Source organism: Cydia amplana, chromosome Z (assembly GCF_948474715.1).
Source record: "Cydia amplana chromosome Z, ilCydAmpl1.1, whole genome shotgun sequence".
In the NCBI taxonomy this organism is placed as follows: domain Eukaryota; kingdom Metazoa; phylum Arthropoda; class Insecta; order Lepidoptera; family Tortricidae; genus Cydia; species Cydia amplana.
In genome coordinates this window covers 25,993,477-26,011,869 of record NC_086096.1, presented here as the reverse complement: position 1 = coordinate 26,011,869, position 18,393 = coordinate 25,993,477, and the positions used below count along the sequence as shown (strand labels likewise).

Genomic DNA, 18,393 nt, shown 5'->3' with positions numbered 1-18,393 from the left:
ATGGGACGATATCCCTTCGCGCCTTCGCGCCTACATTTTTCAAATTTGCCATCAAATTCTCATTTCTTTCAAACATACTATCTTTGTCTTACACTTGTACTAGCAGTACTAGCACCCAAAAGAAAAGGATGAGTATAGTTTTGGTTCTTAATTACTGACTGACAAATTAGTTTGACCAACTACATACATACATTACTTATGTTATTGTGAAGGCTAGTGGATGCGGTAATGCCATGTAATCAACGAACTGTCGCCGCCATAGATGGTAGTATTTAAGTAAGTAAGTAATCGTCACTAGTGTCACTACCTAGCATTGGAAAGGGGCGTCCAAATAACTCAAATCACACCGACTTGCCTATTTCGGGGTAACTGACTAAATGTATCAAAGTAAAAGCAAACCAAATAAACTCCGGCATGCCCGACTGGTATAGGGATTTCTAATCATTTTCTTTAAGAAGGCACTTATCAATCAATATATATATATAATAAAAGGAAGTGTACAATGTGCGTGCCGCTAAAACTCAGAAATGAGCCCCGATACGATCAAGGAAGTTATATGGTGTGGTAGCCCACTATCTCCCGTCCATGAAGAAGTTTCCCGTTTTTACCTGAAGCGTGTGCTTTTGAAGATCTGAAAGTTTCGCCCAGACCCAAACCCAAAAGCAGAATATTGAACCTTAACTTAATAGACGAAAGTTTAGAATAGATCGTGAAATATATACCTACAAAAATGTGTATTATACCTGGTGTGGTGTCTCGGGTCTCGGAGGCTAGACATTTCTAGAACAGTCCAGAACATTCGGGAGGATTCGAAAGCATTCCACAGTATTTCAGAACATTCCGGAATTTTTCAAATGTTCGAGAACATCCTAGATATAGAGCAAGATCTGTCGTGAGGTTCGAATGCTCGAGAACGACCCAGAATATTCTGGAATGTTGTCGAATATTCGGACATAGCCTAGAATCCAGAATATGTTGTCGAATGTTCGAGAACATCCCCGATCATTATGGAATATTCCAGAATATGCTGGAATATTGGGGCCCTTTGATTTTTTTACAACTACCTGAACTACCACACAATCACATGTCAACTCTCTGAGCGAAGCCGGGTACCTCAGCTAGTTAAAATTATAACTATAGACTCGTGTTGGCGGCGCATGCATTTGGCGACCACTATACCGTGATTACTGATGATGAACATCGAAAATGTCCAAATATGCAAGAGCGATAGGTACAGTCAGCCAAGAAAGTGCTTTACCACTTTTCGACTCTCTCATAGACGCGAAAAGTGGTAGACCACTTTCTTGGCTGACCGTACCTACAGAGACAAATTTCGATTTTCGTCGTTCGCGGTAGACCCTCTATTCATGAGTGAGTAGGTATAAGTACTTAGATAAAATAAAAGAGATAATTTGATTACCAATTTTGGAATTTTCATTTTATTCTTAAACTCGAAAATATAGCTTTTAACTTCTGTTGATATCAATTATAAAGCGTCACGCATAAATTTATTATGTGTACCAAACTTGAAATGCGGCCAAAAGAATATGTGCGCTGTTTTCCCAAAATAACTCATTAGAAGTTTAGTTTCGCGCTGTCTAACGCGGCATACTGCCGCCCCTGAACAATAAAACGAATAAATCAGCAATTATCTGGACTATGAGTGCAGATGCTGCATCATTGCCCTGTCCGATATGTTTGCAAAGTGGCGTTTTCGAGTCGGTGCAACTACTTAGGGACCGGTTAATACACGTGTCCACTAACAAAATTGTATGTCCCGTTTGTCAAGAAGAGGTATGTGGACTAGACAAGTTGACTATCCATTTATTCACTCATGTGAAGTTAATTAATACAAGAGATTTTAGCGATAAAAATAATGAATTTACGGAAACCTGTAAATTAAAAGCAAACATTCCAGTCACCTCTACTAATCAGAAGAAATCCAGAACGTCAACGGCTAAAAATAAACCAACAACATCTACGGCTAATGCACCCGTGAAATTCGTCAAGATATGTCCAAAGTTGCCAGTAATGCCACCAAGTGCGGCGCCAGTATTATTAGACCCATCACGAGAACCAACTGAAGGCAGAGTGCAAGAGGTGGCTCTAAAGATATCATCTATTAAGAAGGAAAAGTCACAGCTGCAAGTCAATACAACCTGTGATATTTGCGGTGTCCAATTCGTGGACGAAATAATTCTGAGAATGCATCGATGCCTTATACACAATATAGATGATAATTCTAATCACAGCATTTCAAGATACCAATGTCATTTATGTCCAAAAAACTTTAAGATGAGGGGATCCCTCATGGTTCACTTGCGAGTAGCACATTACGGATTTCAATCCGACACCAGCAGCGCGCAAACCGACTCCGCCAACGAAGCTGGCTCCGGTAATCAACATTTTCCTGCAAACGATAAACCCAGCAATTACGAGAGGAATGACAATAAACAATGGCAGTGTGATGTTTGTCGAAAATGTTTTACTACAAAATATTTCCTGAAGAAACATAAGCGTCTTCACACAGGTTAAAATTAATTGGTGTTCGTTTGCGAGGTAATTTATACTAACATGCGAGAATGGTAGTTGCATTATAAAAACTTGTGTACTAATAGTAGGTACCTAATGATTTTTCTTGACTTTATTTAGTTGCTTATATTCAATTCACTCGCAATTCAGGTTTTACTTTAAATAACAACACAATCTAACATGCTATTCAAACTTCAGCAATACTCTCATTTAATATGCGCGCACGAGCAACTTTTGTCTCCGCGACTATTTTGTCTCTCACATCAAGTCTATGGGTTAGTATGGAAGTGCACACACGTAGCGACGCGACTCCCCATAGACTTGATATGAGAGACAAAATTTCATAGTCGCGAAGAAAAAGTTGCCCGTGCGCGCATACCTAACAACGCCACCTAGCACATATTTTGGTGTATTCGTATTATCTTGAAAGCCTACTGGTTTCAGTTCAGGGCGAACTAGTAGAAGTAGAAACAGGAACTATCCAAGGCCAACTGAACCTTCAGCATGCAGCTTGGTAAACCAATCAGTATTGCAGTTATTCCTAAAGGAATATTTTACCGTTTATTAGGAACCGATTAAGTAGACACACTGAAGACAGTACAGTCGCTTAATTATTACACCCTCGGAAACGTAGAATCATATTCTACGTATCGAATCGATCATTGTAAATGGCATAGACGTTTGCTTATAAGTCTTATAACCTATCTAATAGTTTTTATTTAACCGCATGTTAGTTATTGATCTGGGCCTGCCATGTTTCTCCACACGCTGCAATTTGTAGTGTAGTGGGTGGGACTAGGCCTACAAGTACCTAATAAAAGTGGAACGAATGCCAGAATTAATATACCTACTGTACCTAAGACCTAAGTATTGTATACTATTAAATTAGGTAAATTCCGCAAAACTAGCAGTGGGAGGTAGAGGCAGATCTATTACTTTTCAATTGTTAGTAGGATCAGTAATACCATCAGTATGTCCAATTGTCCAGTATCCTTAAGACCCCGAAGTCACATCAGTAGAAAAATGTTTACGATTGGCCCCAGGATGATCAGTGCGATGGAAGCTTCTAAACTAATCAATTTTCATTTTCAGGTGAAACGCCATATGCCTGCTCGCAGTGCAACAAGACGTTCACGTTCCAACAGTCGTACCACAAGCACCTACTGTACCACAACGACGAGAAGCCGCACACGTGTGGTTACTGCGGACGCGCTTTCAAGGAGCTCTCCACTTTGCACAACCATCAGCGGATCCACACCGGCGAGAAGCCCTTCTCTTGCGAGACATGTGGTGCGTAACTAAACGTTCAAGGGTTGTTCAAGGGCACCCCCAGCTGTACGACTGCTGCTGAAGCTGAAGAAGCTGTCTGAGGCTCAACCGCGTAAAAGGAAATTTCTTTATCTGCCTCTGTCTATCGCTCGAATATGCAAGAGCCATAGAGAGGTAGACCCTCTGTTCTGATTGTGGTGTGTAAAACGCACACGGCCCAAAAAATGTGCCATTGCCACTTGCACCTGCTGCATAACAATGGTGTATGGTGCGTGGATTTGTTTAATACGTCACTAAATAAAAATAAAAAATTGTTATGTTCGACATTTACTTCTTCTTACTGATTTTACTATTTCCTATGATGAATGGAAGTCGTCATAAAACCTCGATTGTTGGATTGCAGGTAAATGTTTTCGGCAACGAGTGTCCTACCTCGTCCATCGTCGCATTCACACTGGTGTTATGCCATACAAGTGCACAGCCTGTGACAAAAGTTTTCGCTATAAAGTATGTATCGACTAATTTTCGACACCGACGGTCTGCATTAGAGGTACAAGTCCCATTGTACTGCATATACTGACTGCACAGATAAATCTGGGAATAGGATGGGATCACCTGAAATCTGGGATGCAGCCCGTCTGTGTTATTCCTAGATAAGTAAACATTGTTGGACCACACTTTACTTTGGTTGTCAATTAATTTATATTTTTAGGTATCCCAGAGAACTCATAAGTGCCAAGCCCAGCCTCCGGGCACGGTAGTACGACAGAGTGGTGACCTAGTAGAAAAATTGAAAAGAAAACATCCTGAACCATCCTCATCCCCTTCAGAGTCACCAAAAGAAAGTTGTGAAAATATGAAATACCACCAAGTTTCAGAAGCAAACGCAGAATTAGTACGGACAGGGGCGAAGCTTTCGTTAGAAGATACAGAAACTGACAACTTTACTCTAATTGCTGAAGCATTCAATGATAATATTAAAAATTCTACGAAACAGGTCACTGATGATGACGACAATATAATGTTACCTGAATCTAATAGTCCTGTAATAGACAAAAATATTCCTTCACCATCAGAAACTTTCAAAAACTTATGTTTGTCTAAAGAAGACGATTATAATGGAGTTCAGCAAGAGAAATATGAAGTAGGGGAGTATTCTATGTATAAAGAATTTAACTTTTTCTTGTAATGAGTTTAATAGAATGCATTAATGTCAGCATCAATATTCGTAGTAATGAATTTACAGTTTTAATTAAAAAATAAACAATAAATTATTATTTGTATCTCCTTTTTTGGGATCACGGGCCTATAAATCCCGGTCTTTTGATAGGCTTGCGTGGGGATATAGATCCAACACGTAGAGGCCCTTTTGAGAGCTTTAATGTCATGTAGAATGCCTGCTGGGACCCGTTCACAGGTGCAACAATAGACATACATGAACCGGTCTCAGCAGGCATTACTATTGTAGAAAAAGTGAACAGAACAGTCTATGGATTGAAGTTTGGGTGAACTTATGAGACTGGGTTATTATTATTATTCACTTTATTTACTTTCATTAACGTCTTACGTTAGGTTCTTTATAATATATATATGAATATAAAAGTAAAATATAAAAACACTTCAAAACAATAAAAAATACATATAAACACATTATAAAAAACCTAACCTAGGGTGCCGCCAGCAGCGGGGCAAGGCCCAAGCTGCCGGTTGTCAGGGCCGCAGAGAGAGGAACCGGCGGACTTTCCGCGCCGTGTCCAAGATCACCGCCTTCTGCATCTGGCCCTTGATCCAACCACCTAGCGAGTCTCTCAAGATGTTGGTCGAGACTCTTCGCTATTAGACAGTTCACTGAAACGACTATCGGGACAATGATCGTCGAATCAACATCCCACATGGCGGTTATCTCGTGAGCCAAGTCTAGGTACTTACTGGACTTGTCCTTCTCGGCCTTCACGAGATTCTCATCATGGGGGATGGTGATGTCAACAAGCACGGCCCGACGTTGCGATCCATCTATTATCACAATGTCAGGCTTATTGGCTACAATAGTCCTGTCAGTGATGATCTTATTATAATTAATTAATTATTATTAAGTAAGTATAACATATTATTGATATTATTATATAGCTACCTACTATGGCTACTATTACGTATAAAATGAGGTATATGTACTAGAGAAATTAAGAATAAAGTTTATGTAGCAAAGATGGCAAATACTACCTATTTAAATTACCTATTCAGCAAGCAAGGGTTGATTGGTTGGTACGAGTATAAATAAGTGGGTAGAGTTGGGGTAGAGTTAGACCAAAGAGTAGTAGTCTGTCTGGAAAGAGAAGACGTGTGAAATTTATGGAATCCAATACATTCTACGACTCTTCTCTTTCCGCACAAACTCTATATGAATTAGAGTTAGACCAAAGTTAGATCAAGATCTAGAAGCAAGGATGTTTTATGACTGGGGATGCGGCATTCGCACTATTTCCCCTCTGCCTAGGTACAAGATCAACTGATCCAGCGCGGGTAATAAAACTAGTGGCGGCGACAGTTCGTTGATTACATGGCATTGCCGCATCCACTAGCCTTCACAACGAAGATAAAGTCCATCAACCAAATCTTGTCAGTCTTGGAGGATACAACTAAACGGAGTAGCCATTAACAGGCTTTCCCCTCTGTCGAAAATAGGCGGCCAACGGTCATACACAATGTATGGACTGACGTTTATCTGACATGGCTATTTTTACGTTACGCATACATTTGACGTTCCCCTCCCCCGCAAAAATCGGCAGACTGTTTTGTACAGAAAATTACAGACATGGCGTCTCCGTTTGATTATATCCTCGAAGAGTGCAAGTGTTATTTTACATGTATCATTTCCTATATGTGTATGCAGATCTGCGAACTCGACTCCACACTCGCGTTCGCGGCATCGCGCCGCGATTCGCACACGAGTGTGGAGGGGCCTTGACGTCCAAAGTTTTACTAAGGGCGTCTACAGACATTGCAACAAATGGCATGCGTCTAGATAATTGCTGGCTAAGTAGGAGCAACTATCGATCGAACAAATGCTTCCAATGTATTGCGAATCACATGCGATTAGTCTATCTAAAGTTGCATGCCATTTCTTGATTTGTTGCAACGTCTGTAGATACCTTTGTCGATCTGGGAATGTTGCCACAAGTAATCATTGAACCTGCTATGTTGGTAGTAGAAAATACGAAATGGTAGAAAAATAATGCATTTGTCTGTCGTACCATTGCGATGCTGTGGCTGGCACTTGTAGAGAGAAAAAACATGAGATACCAGCTGTTTTTGTTCTCCTCGATCGAGTTCGTGTAAAATCAGTATGGATCTAAATTAAATAGTGTCATTCATTACATCTCGGTAGTGACCATTTCCTAACAGTGATTATGTAATTTACTTCGAAATTGGTGTAAAGTAAATGGGACTGAGAATTTGTCACAAATGATATATGGACTGCGTTTTGCGATTTATTACGTCTTATTTATGGTACATGCGATGTGTTTAAATTAGGCCAACAGGCGAGGCCAAAGTAGATCGCTGCTTCTGTATCCGGGGGACACATAAACGGTAAGTAAATTGATATTAAACATTGTTAAGATATAAAACAAAACGAGTGTTAGGTTTATAGTAAGATGATGCAACTCAGTGTCGAAATATATCCACGTATTATTTATTTGTTGTCGTGGACAACCTACGCAAGGTATTATGCGCCATCCTTGTTTATTCATGCAACTAGAGCCTATGCGCCAGTAGAATTTTAATATAAATGGATGCCCGTCTTGCACGCTACTCTGCAGTGATTACGGTTTATATTTCTTATGATGCTATTCCTCACAGCTTGTCGTAGACGCGCCTATTTTGTTTCTGTAGGCATATTTTGATGTTGAATATTTTCATCAGTAAATATTTTCATAACTTTCTCCTTGGTACATTGTAGAACTATGCTGAGATAATTATGTTAACTCTTTGTTATGGTAGTACTCTTTCCCTTAACTTAGGAAGCAGTATATACCTATACACTATACAGCGGTGCTGGTTGTGCGAATGTGCATCCTGTGCCTATTTACCCTTAAGCATATAAAAGGTTTTTATTTATGCATTTAATAAAATACCAGAAAAATTACAGTTTCCATTAAAAAAAAACTTCTGATATCTATACATATTGTTAGGGAATTTAGGGAATAATTTTAAAAGTTTGCTAAAACAATGAGTTTGTATTTACACTGAAACCATAAAAGATCATCACAAAGAAACTTTTCTTATATTGCTGAGTTGGAATTATGTATAGAAAAAAGTTGTGGGATATTAAATTTATTGTAGCTAAAAGCCCAGGGTTATAAAGATAATAAAAGTAAAAAAACCGGGCAAGTGCGAGTCGGAATCGCGCATGAATGGTGCCATACCATACCATTACGCAAAAAACGGCAAAAGAATCATGTTAGTTGTGTGGGAGCCCCACTGAAATATTTATTTTATTCTGTTTTTAGTATTTGTTGTTATAGCGGCAACAGAAATACATCATCTGTGAAAATTTTAACTGTCTATCACAGTTAATGAGAGCCTGGTGACAGACAGATAGTGGAGTGTTAGTAATAGGGTCCCATTTTAAACTTTTTACCCTTTGACCTAAACTCAAAACCCACACAAGACAAAATTGTTTATTTTTTTTTATATTTGCTGTGACAACATAATATATTATTATACATTTTACCTTACATATTTATTCATAGAATGCAATCATGTGTTAGGTATACTATTTAAACCTATTATTATAAGGTAGGTACATGGGTGTTGAATATCAACATGTACCAACTCTCCATCAGGCTGGTTTACAATCTCACAAATGCACTCTAGGAACTCACTAATTAGTAAAAAATAATTTAGGCTAATGAAATCATATTTTATATGACATGACCTAATGGTCCTAATGTAATAGTAATAATTAATAACCCACCATCACCGTGTCGGAGCAGCGATTATCGGATCAGGTGCGCGTCATTCAGCGGCTAAAGCGGTTGGATGACTCGACACTTGATCGGCTTCGCCTGGAGGCTCTCTCTGCTTGCGCGGCCTCCACCTTGGCGCAGGACCCGCCCGCGACGTTGCCGGATTCGGTGCCGGCACCCGACCAGGCACCGAGGGCACCGCGGGTGGATCTCAGCGCTGACGAAGAGGAGATCGCGCAGTGTGTGAGTAGTACAGCCAATGAGCAATTGAGGAGGACTCTGGATGAGGCGATTACGCAGTATCGCTCCACTCCCAACACTAGGCCACGATTACCACGTTTGCCTATGAATAGACGCAATCTAGCGCTAATGGGAGCCCTAAACGCTTTACTAGAGCCATATCTACGGACTAGTAAAGATTTAGATGATACGCACGCGATCATGTATTGCGGAGCCATCGCGGCGTGCCGTGTTGCACGAGTCAAGCTTCCGGACTCTGAACGTGCACCTAGGACCGACGGAGGTGCCCCCGCATGGCAAATACGGATCGAGCGACGTATCAGCTCTTTTAGGACTCTTATTGCAAAGCTGATCTGCTTTAGGGGGGGCAATAACCGCCCCCGAGTAATGCGCTTTGTGAATCAGGCGTTCGTGGGGACGGGTATTGAGCCCCGCGACTATATTGCCAATATCACGGAGCGCATCGACTTTCTTAAGCAGAAAGTCTATGCATGGGCAAACCGTATTCGCCGCTACAGAGAGCGTGTGGATCGATTCCAGCAGAATCGTCTTTTCCAGAGTGACCAAAGGAAGGTGTACCGAAAGTGGGAGGAAACTAACCTTCGTGGGTCCGACACGCAGCCGCCGGATCCTACTGTCATGACTGACTTTTGGCGTAGCATCTGGTCGGTGCCTGTCGGACACACCGAGGGGAGTTGGATGAATGTTGTCGAGCGTGAATGCGAGTCCATCGAACCTATGGGGGTAGTCACTATCACCCCCGATGACGTAAGTTGTGCCATCCGCACGGCCCAGAACTGGAAAAGTCCTGGGCCGGATGGATTGCACAACTTCTGGCTAAAATGGTTCCGATGCTCGCACTCGTGCTTGGCAGCACAATTTCAACAAGCCCTCGAGCTTGGTTCTCTCCCACCTTCCTTAACAACTGGTGTCACCTTCCTGCTCTATAAGTCCGGTAGTACCACGGAAGCGAAGAATTACAGACCCATCACGTGCTTACCTACACTCTATAAGCTCCTTACATCCATTTTGAGGACAAAAATCAACGCGCACATTGTCGCTAACAATATTTTGGCCCCCGCTCAAAATGGATGTAGGGTTGGGTCCCGTGGTACTAAAGAGCTCCTCCTCATAGACATGACCATTTGCCAACAAATCCGGCGGAACAAGGAGGCCCTTTCAGCCGCTTGGATTGACTATAAGAAGGCCTATGATTCGGTGCCTCATTCATGGCTGGGGAGGGTCTTAGAGCTGTATAAAGTTGATGCAGCTTTGAGAGCCTTTCTAAGCGCGTGCATGAGGCAGTGGACCACAGTCCTTCGTCAACCAGGAGGCGGGGATGACCGCCCTGGCCCGCAGGATTTCATAAGGATTGAGCGAGGAATATTTCAGGGTGATAGTCTGAGTCCCCTATGGTTCTGCCTAGCTCTGAATCCCCTCAGCACCCTGCTGAAGGATTTGGGTCTAGGTTGCCGGCTTCGGAGAGAGGGTGAAGTCATTTCTCACCTTCTGTACATGGATGACCTCAAACTATTTGCACCAAATAACCAAGACTTGAAGGAGCTACTGAACACCACTGAAGTCTTCAGTAGTGCCATCAACATGGAGTTTGGTGTCGATAAATGTGCGGTTATGCATGTACAGCGGGGGAGGGTTGTAAATTCAACAAATTTACAACCTTCTGAGACAATGTCTTTCAGATCTATCTCTGAATCAGAAACCTACAAATACCTTGGTATGTCACAGTCGTTGGGTATTGAGGACGAGGGCATTAGACGGTCGGTGAAGGAGCGCTTTTTCAGTCGGCTCACAAAAGTCCTTAACAGTCTTTTGTCAGGAGGCAACAAAGTGCGCGCCTTCAACGCCTGGGTAATGCCCCTACTCACATACTCCTTTGGCATACTAAGGTGGACTCAGACCGAGCTGGACGCCCTGGATCGGAGGGTCCGATCACTGCTCACCGCACATCGCATGCTACATCCACGCTCGTCAGTTATGAGATTGTACATCCCACGGAAATGTGGAGGTCGAGGCTTCCTAAACGCCAAGGATCTCCACAACCGCGAGGTGTACAATCTCAGGAATTATTTCCTTAACAACGAGTGTGGGATGCATCGTGATGTGGTGGCAGTAGACAGGAACCTCACGCCGCTCTCCTTGGCAAACGAGAACTGGCGCAAACCTGTGGTACTAAGTACTGCGGATCGCAAGGCGGCATGGGAGAGTAAGGTGCTACACGGGCGGTTCTACAAGGCCCTCACGGGACCCGATGTGGACCTGCTCGCGTCGGTGAACTGGTTACGATTCGGGGACCTCTTCGGAGAAACCGAGGGTTTTGCCTGTGCAATTGCGGACGAAGTAATGATGACGAACAACTATCGGAAATATATCCTGAAGGACGGTACGGTCGACATTTGTCGGGCATGCCGCCGTCCCGGAGAGTCACTCAGGCATATCATTTCCGGTTGTTCTCATCTTGCTAACGGCGAGTACTTGCACAGACATAATCTCGTAGCCAGGATTATTCACCAGCAGCTTGCTCTTCTATACGGCCTTGTGGACCGCGAAGTACCGTACTACAAGTATTCACCTGCGCAAGTTCTCGAGAATGGTCGTGCCACGCTCTATTGGGATCGATCTGTCATCACTGACAGGACTATTGTAGCCAATAAGCCTGACATTGTGATAATAGATCGAGCGCAACGCCGGGCCGTGCTCGTTGACATCACCATCCCTCATGATGAGAATCTCGTGAAAGCCGAGAAGGACAAGTCCAGTAAGTACCTAGACTTGGCTCACGAGATAACCGCCATGTGGGATGTTGATTCGACGATCATTGTCCCGATAGTTGTTTCAGCGAACGGTCTAATAGCGAAGAGTCTCGACCAACATCTTGAGAGACTCTCGCTAGGTGGTTGGATCAAGGGCCAGATGCAGAAGGCGGTGATCTTGGACACGGCGCGGATAGTCCGCCGGTTCCTCTCTCTGCGGCCCTGACCACCGGTAGCTTGGGCCCTGCCCCGCTGCCGGCGGCACCCTAGGTTAGGTTTTTTTATAATGTGTTTATATGTATTTTTTATTGTTTTGTAAGTGTTTTTATATTTTACTTTTATATTCATATTGTAAAAAACCCTAGCTTAGAGAAGATAAATAAATAAAGGAATAATTAATAAATATCTGGGACACCGAGCTTTGCTTGGAAAACATGTAAAAACTCAAAAATGCGCGGTTTCACAGAGATAAGACCTAGCTAGATCGATTTTTCGCCCCCGAAAACTCCCATATAGTAAATTTCATTGAAATTGTTAGAGCCGTTTCCGAGATCCCAGAAATATATATATAAATAAACAAACAAGAATTGCTCATTTAAAGGTATTAGATTTGAGCCTATATACGTCCCACTGCTGGGCACAGGCCTCCTCTCATGCGCGAAAGGGCTTGGGCTATAGTCCTCACGCTAGCCCAATGCGGATTGGGGACTTCACATACATTTTTGAATTTCTTCGCAGATGTATGCAGGTTTCCTCACGATGTTTTCCTTCACCGAAAAGCTTATGTACGAAATATCATAATGATATTTCGTACATAAGTTCCGAAAAACTCATTGGTACGAGCCAGGATTTGAACCCGCGACCTCCGGATTGAAAGTCGGACGTCATATCCACTCGGCCACCACCACCGCTTGTAATATATTACTGTTTATATTGTACAGTCAGCAGCAGAAGTAGCGAAGCAAGTAGAGATGCCACGAATAAATGGCAACTATTCGGTAATCGGCCTATTCGGCCACTTTGCCGAATATTCGGTATTCGGCCGAATACTGAATATCTGTTGCACCTATAGTAGAAGAGCCGGCCGCAAAATTTCTAACCGACTTGATACCACGATGAAATGCACAATGGTTTCCCATAAAAGTGATGCTAAGTCCGAATTCGATAGTCTGCCACGGCGGAACTTGCCGAAAGTACGAAAAAGAAAGCCACTTCCGGTGCGAAAAAAGGGGGCTGATGTAACCCATCTGATACCGAAATAATAGTTAGGTATGGCAGCAGTTAGAAATTTACATGTAGACACAGAAAAGCGAAGTCTGCCAGTATTTTTTTTGCTGGAAGTGCTAGGCAGACGCTCTCAAAGGTGACCATCGGGACCCCTAAATTAACCCATCTGATACCACCATGAAACCAATTCCAGTCGGTAGGTATGAACCCCCATTTTAGGAATATATAAGTCTGCCAAGGTTTTTCCTGCCGAAACACCTTGGCAGACGAGATTATAAGCAAGATGGCCATCGGTTACCGTTCATTAACCCATCTGATACCACCATGAAACCAATTCCAGTCGGTAGGTATGAACCCTCATTTCAGGAATATATAAGTCTGCCAAGGCTTTTCCTGCCGAAACACCTTGGCAGACGAGATTATGTTAGCAAGGTGTACATCAGTTATCCTACATTAACCCATCTGATACCACCATGAAACCAATTCCAGTCGGTAGGTATGAACCCCCATTTCAGAAATATATAAGTCTGCCAAGGCTTTTCCTGCCGAAACACCTTGGCAGACGAGATTATAAGCCAGATGACCATCGGTTACCGTACACTAACCCATTTGATACCACCATGAAACCAATTCCTTTGATGTTTGCGTAAATGCCGCACAAGAACACAGAAGGATTGTCACAGACTTTTACACAACTACCCAAGACTTACACTTGACTTACTATAAGACACGCTAGCCCGGAAAGTAGTACCGAGCTAGTAACAATGGCGATGTATGCAGCTCGGGTGCGCGCGAACCACCCCTCGCACCCCGCTCGATTGCCCGGCATGTCTAGACGGCTTCGTCGAATGACTTGTTTAGTTAGACTGTGGTCTTATTAAGTTTACTCTGGGGCTGGGTCGGTTTATGTAAGATTATTAAAAATTTTAAATAAATTAAATTTTAAATTTTTATTTCGTTACCAGGCATATGAAACATATAGGATAATACAAATCAGATTCACTTAAAAATATTACAATTTGCTTAGCAGTAGCCCTCACACTAGGTCAAGCCTGTGTCGTGAGGACTCTAGGAAATTCCAGTAGATTTATCAATAAGATGATGCGACAAAAAAATACAGATAAAAAAACGAGTTTACAAATATAAATGAGCTAATATAAATTAAACTATTTTTAAAAACTAACAAACAATCTATATTTTTATTATTATTATAAACTTATGGTATAAGCTGTGCGAGCGTGGGAGTGTGTGTGAGTGTGTGTGTGTGTGTGTGTGTGTGTACGTGAAAGAGAGATGTTGTGTTTACTGCAAAGGCTTTAATGTATCTTCTGTTGCCTGGTACGAGAGAGAGATTAACCACATACGAACAATGGTCTGAAATTCTTTAACTGTCATATCTTGTACATTGAAGAGTTTTGATATATGGTTATAAATAAACGGATGGAGGAATTGTGGGAAGCGTCTTGCATAAGGCGTTCTCGTCTTATTTTGAGGGACGCGGAAGATCCTTTTACTGCGGAACGATGCGAAACCGGGAGAATTTAATGTGTTTCGATGCATTATCGTGGCTACCTTAAGAATAAACAACTGGCGGACTGAGAGAGTGTTAGTTTCGGACAGCAGTTGGTTTGTTGGGAATTGGAAGGGCTTCTTGTGCATTACTTTTAATACTGACCTTTGTGCCCTTTCTATGCTAAGCATCGCTGTAATACCTGCCCCACCCCAGACCGATATACAGTATCCCAGGATAGACTGACATAAAGTCACATACACTAGTGTTAGGACCCGCTGATCAGCAGAGTTGCGGAGCAGGCGCATTACATACGTGAGCTTCCTTACACGATTAGAGAGAGTTGCTATATGGTGTTTAAAGGAGAAATGCTGATCGATATCCACGCCTAAGTAACGCACGCACTCCACGCGGCCAATCGAGTTCACTGATGGGTCCGTCGACAGCGAGTTAGATGAACCGTTAATATATAGTGACGTTAGATGATTTGGTTCAGAGGCCTTGGTTTTATGGAAGCAGATGTATTTTGTTTTATTGATGTTCAGGGAGAGTAGATTGTTGTCTAGCCAGTCTTTCAGGGTATTCATTCCTGCTTCTGCTTTTTGTAGGGCGTCTTGCCATGTAGAGCCATAGTATAATGCCGCTGTATCGTCAGCGTAACATATGAGATCACCTGTAGAAGCACTGACTGAGAAAATGTCGTTCATGTAGATGATGAATAACGTAGGGCCTAGTACGCTGCCCTGGGGAACCCCGAAAAGAGTTGGCAAGTCGTCACTCAGATCGTTTCCGATCTTAACACTTTGATACCTGCCCGTGAGATAGCTCCGGATCCATTGGAGTGGACGTCCCCGGATACCGTAGTGCTCCAACTTCCTAAGAAGTATCGTCACGGACACAGTGTCGAACGCTTTGGCGAGGTCGAGGAATACTCCTACACACTTTAAGCCATTATCTAAAGCAGTGGTCACTTTCCTGGTTAGGTGATCAACTGCATTTTCAGTTGATTTGCGGCATCTGAAGCCATATTGAGAGTCCGAGAGCAAGGAGTATCGCTCCAGGAAATTGACCAGGAAATTGCACTTGATTTGATTATGCACGTAATATTTGGAATAATATTTAATAGCGAGCAAAAGAAGACAAATAAGGTGTAATGCCTGCTAAAAATTAAAAACTTGGTGATTCCCCTTTATGTAATTAAAATGTAATTAAATCCGTCATATTTAACCTTCTTGCGTATGTGTATCAATAATGGACAGGTTCATACTATCGTTTCTGAAATCATAATTTGTGGCTTTCCATCAGAAAAGGGTACTTATGGTGCATGTACATAAGGATCCTACTCTGATGGGTCGTGCACACACCTTTAAAACCCTACCTTGTAGTTTTCAAGACAAGTCTTTAGTCTAACTCCATAGGGACTCAAGAGCCTCTCCTAACAATCCGATCACACATATAATATACAACCGCTACAGAAACTTCTGTAACAACTTATTATACAATTTAAAGACTGAATTTCATAACAAGCAAATACAAGAAAATAAAGATAAACCTAAGAAACTATGGAAAACAATTAAGACTATATGCCAATTCTCAAACAATATAAACGATGCCGCCCACCTAGCCAAATCTGGAAACTCCGCTCAAGAATCCCTTGATAGTTGTAACACTCACTTTACTACGGTAGGTAGTAATTTAGCTGATCAGATACTTTCCAAACTCGCGGAATCTCAACATACTCTAGCTGACAAGTTTGTTCCCTCACATACCACCCCACACTCATTTTTCATGCAGCCAACCGATACTTTTGAGGTAGAGATCCTTATTAGGCAACTCAAGTCTGACAAAGCTCCTGGATACGATGGCATTAAACCTTTACTAATCAAGGAAATAAAAGAGGTAATCCTTGAGCCTTTTGTCTGTCTCTGCAACCTTAGTCTAGAAAAAGGATACTTCCCTGACTGTTGGAAATTAGCTATTGTCTCCCCGATTCACAAATCCGGCCCAAAAGATCTGCCCACTAACTATAGACCCATCTCTCTCTTATGCGTTTTCTCTAAAATCTTAGAAAAAATTGTAAATATTCGTCTCGTGAACTATTTAGAGAAACACTCATTGTTGTCAGAACATCAGTTTGGTTTCAGACGCGGCAAATCGACTGAAGATGCCGTGCTTACTCTCACAAACATGATCTCTGGTCATCTAGATGCCGGTAAATGCTGTATAGGGGTATTCCTTGACCTGGCGAAGGCCTTCGACACCGTCTCAATTCCCATTCTTCTCAAGAAATTAGAAGCTCTCGGAATTCGAGGCTCTGCACACGACTGGTTTTCCAGCTACCTAACAAATAGACAGCAATCGGTTAAGATCGGAGATTCAACAAGCTGCAGATCTCACATCTACTTCGGCGTCCCACAGGGCAGTATCCTCGGTCCCTCGCTTTTTATTACATACATTAATGACCTTCTTCAAACCACTATTCCAAACTCAGAATTCATCTGCTATGCTGATGACACCGTAGCTCTTTTTAGTGGTAATACTTGGGAGGAAACATACTTGTCAGCTGAGACAGGACTATCATTAGTATCGAAATGGTTGGATCACAATCTTCTCACTCTAAATATGAACAAAAGCTATCACATCCCATTCTCAAAGACATCAGTCTCCTCTGCTCCGCTCACATACCACTTAAAGTTACATTCCTGCGACACAAATAACTTAAACTGCTCATGTGGGTCCATAAGTAGATGCTACACCGTCAAGTATCTGGGCCTTATCGTTGATGAACACCTTTCTTTTAAACAACACTTGACTAGTCTATCCAAAAAAGTGAGAAAACTGATTTATTTAGTGAAACGGCTGCGAGACTGTTCACCTCTAAGTGTCCTTCGCGTTGTCTACCATGCCCTGTGCCAATCTGTTATACAATATTGTATTGCAGTCTGGGGCAGCGCAGGTAAGACGGCACTCCTAGAACTAGAACGTGCGCAACGTGCTGTCATCAAAGTCATGCTAAGAAAACCTTTTAGATTTCCTACCGACTTGCTGTATAATGAAACGGGGATCCTCAGAGTCAGACAATTATTTATTTTCAGCGCAGTGTGTAGAGTTCATAAAAGTATTACAAATTTACCGGTAAGAGACCTCATTATGAGCAGACGTATATATAGAGTCCCGGTACCTGCTGTCCATACATCTCACGCCAAGAGGTTTGCTTCCCATATGCACCCATTTATATATAACTCTGTTTGCAAAATTATCGATCTAAAAACGTGTACTTTATCAAATGTTAAATCTAAACTCAAAAAATGGTTTGTGACCCTATCCTACAATGATACGGAAAATATAATACGTTCTTATGTTTAGGTCTGTCATCATCTAGTCCTTACTCGCTCTCCTACACCTTTCACACACACACACTCACACACACACACACACACACACACACACACACACACACACACATATACACACCCTAAAAGCATACACCTTATCACCCTCTTTCACACATCATTTTAATTAGGTTTAGTTACCGTATGTTACCTACTCTTTTGTAAGCCCCAAGATACAGGCTCAGCCTAGTTTGGTGCTTACCGGACACCTTTGTGATTGCCTACCTATTTTATTATAAATAAATTATTCTTATTCTTATTCTTATTCTATTCCCCAAAAAAGAATTTGTGCATACACGCAGTATCTTTTTGGCGATTTTACGATACTTCGTGTAATGACCACTTAAAAAATATTGAATGAAATACAGTGTTGCCAACCTGCTATTTTTGCTACTTCTTAAATTAAAAATATTTGTTAAATTTACAATTTCATTTCAAAGTAAGTGCTTTTTTTTATTATTTGGAAATAATCATTTATTTACAAA

The 18,393-nt window shown here is 42.0% G+C and overlaps 1 protein-coding gene across 1 annotated transcript; it reads left to right on the top strand.

Moving 5' to 3' along the window:
* Positions 1–1,532: 1,532 nt before the first annotated feature.
* LOC134661901 (zinc finger protein 135) lies at positions 1,533–5,006 on the top strand. The gene is made up of 4 exons (XM_063518143.1): positions 1,533–2,530; positions 3,625–3,822; positions 4,205–4,308; positions 4,514–5,006. Exons 1-4 carry the CDS (start codon positions 1,660–1,662, stop codon positions 4,988–4,990), a joined length of 1,650 nt encoding a protein of 549 aa, XP_063374213.1. The 5' UTR covers positions 1,533–1,659; the 3' UTR covers positions 4,991–5,006.
* Positions 5,007–18,393: the final 13,387 nt, after the last annotated feature.

Excerpts from the sequence above, each read along its gene's own strand:
- LOC134661901 (XM_063518143.1), top strand. The coding sequence starts at position 1,660 with ATGAGTGCAGATGCTGCATCATTGCCCTGTCCGATATGTTTGCAAAGT. Across the intron at positions 3,823-4,204 it reads CTTCTCTTGCGAGACATGTG|GTAAATGTTTTCGGCAACGA; the intron begins GTGCGTAACTAA and ends GTTGGATTGCAG. Across the intron at positions 4,309-4,513 it reads ACAAAAGTTTTCGCTATAAA|GTATCCCAGAGAACTCATAA; the intron begins GTATGTATCGAC and ends TTATATTTTTAG.